The sequence below is a fragment of the Drosophila melanogaster genome, chromosome 2R, assembly GCF_000001215.4.
Source record: "Drosophila melanogaster chromosome 2R".
Taxonomy (NCBI): domain Eukaryota; kingdom Metazoa; phylum Arthropoda; class Insecta; order Diptera; family Drosophilidae; genus Drosophila; species Drosophila melanogaster.
The window spans coordinates 17,954,192-17,959,440 of NT_033778.4; the positions used below are offsets into that span (position 1 = coordinate 17,954,192).

Here is a 5,249-nt window from a genome sequence, read left to right on the forward strand (position 1 = left end):
GCTTTATTCAAGCTCTCGAATAACCTCAAGATTGCCTCAGTTTCTTGAAGGTTTTGCACAATAAACACTGAAAGGGAATAGTTCATTATTACATTTAATTATTTGTGATTTTGTTAAGTAAAAATCGAAATAGTTCGATAGTGCTTTAAAGTATGCTGAGCTCACTTAAGGCTTATTTAACACATGTCGAGCAAATCCCTGGGATACTCTGTCCTCTCAGCCAATTACTCAGTGGGGTCTCCTTCTGGAATGCCAAAACTACTGTCTCCAGATTCGATTATGTCTGAGCCTTAACCCTTAGGATTGACATCCAAAAACTCGGTGCACAACCGGCTTGCAGCTGAATCCAACTGTCACAGGACAGCATATTTAAGCTCAGTTGGCTTACACAAAATAAATAAATGTGATTTGTCATTTTGCAAAACATGAAATGGCAGCAGTTGGAACAGGACGAGTAAACTGTTCGGGAGAGAGCATTAAATTGCAGTCAAATGGCACGCTGTGTGCATTCCAAATGCCAAGGATCCAGAACATCCTGCTGCAGGACGAGGGAGGGCGAGGATGTATTAAATTATTCGAGCGTGCAGCAACCAGACGGAGATACTTTCGTATGCAACACTGAGCAGTCCGTCCAAGTCCAAGTCCACATACACACACTCGCCTGTTTGCCATGCGACTTTTGCCAGATCAAATAAATGTTGTCTCATGCACGAGGACCAAACCAGCGAACCTTGGACAGGAGGCTAAGCTGCAGAATGCCTCCTCATCAGGAAATCAGCTTCAGCATCAGCATAAGCATCAGAATCAGCATCTCAATCTGGCAGCAAGTCTGGGCCAACTTAAGAGCCATATAAAATTCATTTGGCCGAGCAGCACAGCAACGAGCTGCAAATGAAATGGCGAAACAAGCGTGTTGAAGCCACCTGTCAGTCCAGTCCAGTCCGTCCAGTCCTGCCAGGTGACACAGGAAGTGGGTCAGTCGGAGATTCGGATGGGAAATCTACCTCACATTGACCTTCAATTGCTATGAAGTTGTGCAAGTCAACAAGGAGTTGACTTCGGGCAAATATTCAAATATGATAAAATTTAATTTGAAGTCACTTTATTTTCAAGTATTCATAGGGAAGCTCAAATTTCCGAGTAATTTATATTGCTACTGTTTTGTTTGCTTAATTTGAAAGACTTAGAAATGCAATGGAATACTAGTAACTAATGTCTTTTATTTTCTGGTTAAATATTTAAATGTGAACGTATATATAGTATATATATTTGATATATCAGCTACATAAAAAGAATTGTTATTGTACGAATTTAATTGCACGAAGTGATATATACATGTATGAAAAACAAAATCACTCCTCTTCGTTAGTCGGCATTTGGTTGGCATCAGTCGCAATCATTTTGTATTTGTGACACGGTAGAATAATGACGAAGGAGCAGATCAAGTCTGTGCTAACACTCATCACTCCGCCGGCATTGTTCATCATACCGCAATAGTTGGGGGCCGAGAATACGGTGACCAGCTGTCGGTTGGCAAAGAACTCGTATCCATCCTCCACAACCTCATGGGCGCGAACCATAAGTTGCAAGTCGAAGGCTTTAAGAAAATCCCGAACTATGACCTTATCGAAGGTGAAGCTCACACCGCGATCGTTGTGACCCCAGCCTTTGGTGGTGTGATTTAGATCCGCCCAAAGGAGATCGCACATGATACCCTCATCCGGAATATCAGTGGGTCGCTGAATATGATTGATCTGTTGCAAATTCCGGAGCGATGGACTCAGTCCTCCGTGGCAGCAGAAGATGCGCTCGCCCACCAATGCGGCCACCGGAAGCCAGTTGAAGCAATCGGTGAAACTGTGCCACAGACGAACAGTGTGTCTACGTTTGATCTCGTCATAAAATCCGTAAATTTTATTTATACTGGCGCTCTCGTGATTGCCGCGAAGCAAAAAGAAATTTAGCGGATATTTAACTTTGTAAGCAAATAGCAGGCAAATTGTTTCCAGCGATTGCTTGCCCCGGTCCACATAGTCACCGAGAAATAAATAGTTGGCTTTGGGTGGAAAGCCGCATGCCTTGAAAATCCTCAAGAGATCTGTAAACTGGCCATGAATATCGCCGCATATATTGACCGGAGCCTGAAGTTCGAGCAGCATCGGTTGCCATTTGATCACTTCACGAGTCTGTTGAATGAGTCTCTCGATTAGTTCCTCCTTTAATGTGCACTCACTTCCATTCAGGGATGTGAGCTCCTTTATAATGCAATCTATTTCGTGAGTAGTTAAGACGGCCATCGTATTCGATTTTATTTGTACTAAACATACAACGAAAAATTTTTATAATATACTGTGACATTTTTTAGAAAGGAAGTGTTTTTTGTTTGTAATAGTATTAGTGAAATTAAACATATTTAGCGCTTAAGACTATTTTTTTTATATATGTGAGGATAATCTTCCAGCTCCGCACTTTCCACAAAATCCACATCCGACTTTAGCCCAGACTTGACTGGGCTTAAAGCAGAAGCGTTAAAGTGCAAAAGATTTATGGAATTTATTTATGTGCCAGTTAAAATGGCTCCAAGGGTGGGTGGTGGTGGGGTTGGGCGTGAATGGGGTGTAGTGAAGGCCGTCATCATCATCATCGTCATCGTCATCAGCATCATCTTGGTTGTCGTCATCGTCATCTCCATCAGAAGCGCCATCACAATTTTCGTAGCGGCGGTGTGGACGTAAGCGGATTTGCGACAAAACTCATTCGCCATGGACACGATGCCACGCCCACACCGCTCAGTCCACCTGCTCCCTCAGTCCAACCAACGAACTCAGCCCACCTCCGCACCCTTGAATGGACCCCCCTTTGGGCCAACAAGTTTGGCTTGGCTTGAATCGCTCGGCTGGTCAAAACCTCCGACGTCTTTGCCGCTTGTTAGCAGTTGACAGCAAAGAGTGACGGGGCTAAATCCTGTTAAAATTTAGTGCAAAATAAGATAGAATGCTGGATGCTTAGCCGGGGAAAAGGAAAGTAAATTATTCGTTCTTCACTCTCATTGAATGCCGTGTACGTACTACGTAGATTTTCTCCGCTTTTCTCTTGCTCCCACCATTTTCGCATTGCTTTCGCCCCTGCACTTTTCATTGAAAAGGAAAATATAAAAATATAAAATAAATAAAATAAAGTTCCGACTGGCCATATACATAAGTTTCGCCATTTTATTCGCTCAAGACCAACCAACATAAATATCTTTGTATTCCGCTGGCCCATAAATTGTCGCCGAAAGCTCCGAAAACAATAAAAATAAATGAACTTGAGTGAGTCTTTGCACTGGAACCGAAAATGAAACCGAAACCGAAACCGAGAGACCCGAAAATATAAAAAAAAAGAAGACCCAAATTGGAACTGGAACTCGAAACGAGGCAATTTGATGTTGATTATTACTCGTCCTTCTAGTGGGAATTACTTTTCTCGGCTATGGTTTATGTCTTCCCGGCTATTTTGGCTATTAGTATTTATGGCCCTGTCCACTGCCGACCAAAATCGCATTCTAAATGATAAAGAATTTGTGGCGCATATATCTTCATCAGCTGGATGGAATAAGTGACAGAAATAAAATAATAAAATGCATTTAGGCGGGCATCTGGCTTGTTCTTCTAATGGAATCATCATTTTACGGAAAACACATGTTGAATTAAAATTTTTTTGTATTAATATTAATAATTGTTATTCATCAATTTTTGGCAAACAAATACCCATTTTCTTATAAGTTTCCAAAAATTATTGGTCCTCTTCAATACACCAAAAACTTTGAACTTTGCAGTTAATTGCCAAAACAATCGAAATATGCAAATTGTTTCACCCATACATGCCCATCATGTTTTCATTTCTAAAAAGCTGATTATTTCATCGTACATTGTCTGCACGACCATTTTTCCTATGAATCTTCATTTTAAAACTGACTCCTTACCAAAAATGTGCTGCAGAGTTTGTGCAAGTTTCTATTAGCTACTTTACCCCTTTTTTTTTGCTTGTCCTAGAAAATCAAAACAAAATTCATATAAATGCTCTTATTTATTTGGGTGGCGGGGGATGCGGGGCACTGGAGGACACATGAACCGGACAACAATTGAGAGAGTTGCCATGGCGACAGGACTTTGGGGGGCGGAAAGGTTGCTCCTAAGTCCCAACACGTGCTCTGAACTTCTTGGTTTCCTCCCGTACTAAAGTACTTGATGCAATGCGCGTGGAACCCAGTGCACTCAGAGAAAATACCATCGACATGTGGTTGCCTTTTGTTAATCTAAACTCCCCTGTTATTATGTCATATTATGTTAAAAAAGAAAGATTCCTTCGGAGTTGGTTTCGAAATTTGGTTACAAGCTGAAGAACACAATTTCCTCCCTGTGTATTGCTCAACTTGCCACTCGACTTATTCGCCAGCCCGTGTCGGTCTTCTTCGGTTGAAAGAGGGGCATCAAGAAAGCAATAACAAATGGCGACAGTTAGGGTGTGGAATGCAGTTGTATTTCACTAGCTTTTTCCATTGCTCCACTCGCTTTTGGCTTAACATTTCACTTTTCACTCGAGCTCCATTCCTCAGTCGGGTTCATTTTGCACTTTTTAGTGCTCCGTGTCTGATTCAGAATCTGCTCCTTCTACACGTGTCGGTGACATTTCCCCGGGCGTGCATCCCATAAATATTTGCAAATGGTTACTCACATCGAACTTGTTTGATTTGCCAGTGGTCGAGGAGAATGGAAATTGAAGTGCTAAAAATTGAGAACTCACTATATACTGGGCCAATTAGCAATGACGCGCTCCAATTTACAGCAATTGCCTTAATTTATGTTATTCAACTTCAATTTTTTGTTATAATACTCGACGAAATTCGAAAATTTAATGTGCCAAAATATTGAATCGATGGTTTCAAATAGTTTCGTTAAATAACTAAATAATTTCATTTTTCGATCCTTTTCTAGTCCGATGAAACTTTAATTTTTAAGCTCACACATTTATCAAGGCAATAAAACATTTATACTTAGCCAAGCAAACAGCAAAATTGAATAATGAAAAAATCCAAATTCACAACTGGTTTAATGCACTTAAAATCTGGTATCAAGTGGTGCAGAAGTGGGACATCAATAAATGCAATCTGTAAGCAAACTTTGAGTGCTCGACAAAATCTGCCCGGCTGTCCGGGGCTTGACAACTTAATGTCGGGCTAGAAAACAATTTGCATGGCCTGGGAAATG

General features: G+C 41.2%; 1 protein-coding gene and 1 long non-coding RNA gene across 3 annotated transcripts; one reads left to right on the forward strand and one right to left on the reverse strand.

The window, feature by feature from the left end:
* The first annotated feature begins 353 nt into the window (after nucleotides 1-353).
* On the forward strand, nucleotides 354-1,104 carry lncRNA:CR44418 (long non-coding RNA:CR44418). Its single transcript, NR_124607.1, has one exon. It is a non-coding gene; the product is annotated as a long non-coding RNA:CR44418 (long non-coding RNA).
* A 100-nt stretch (nucleotides 1,105-1,204) lies between these two features.
* PpY-55A (Protein phosphatase Y at 55A) lies at nucleotides 1,205-2,379 on the reverse strand. Of its 2 annotated transcripts, none has more exons than NM_057341.4 (1): nucleotides 1,205-2,379. In NM_057341.4, exon 1 carries the CDS (start codon nucleotides 2,295-2,297, stop codon nucleotides 1,353-1,355), a length of 945 nt encoding a protein of 314 aa, NP_476689.1. In that variant the 5' UTR covers nucleotides 2,298-2,379; the 3' UTR covers nucleotides 1,205-1,352. The 2 variants fall into 2 exon arrangements, with proteins under 2 accessions (NP_476689.1, NP_001286554.1); NM_001299625.1 differs by having other exon boundaries at nucleotides 1,298-2,379.
* Between the last annotated feature and the right edge of the window lie 2,870 nt (nucleotides 2,380-5,249).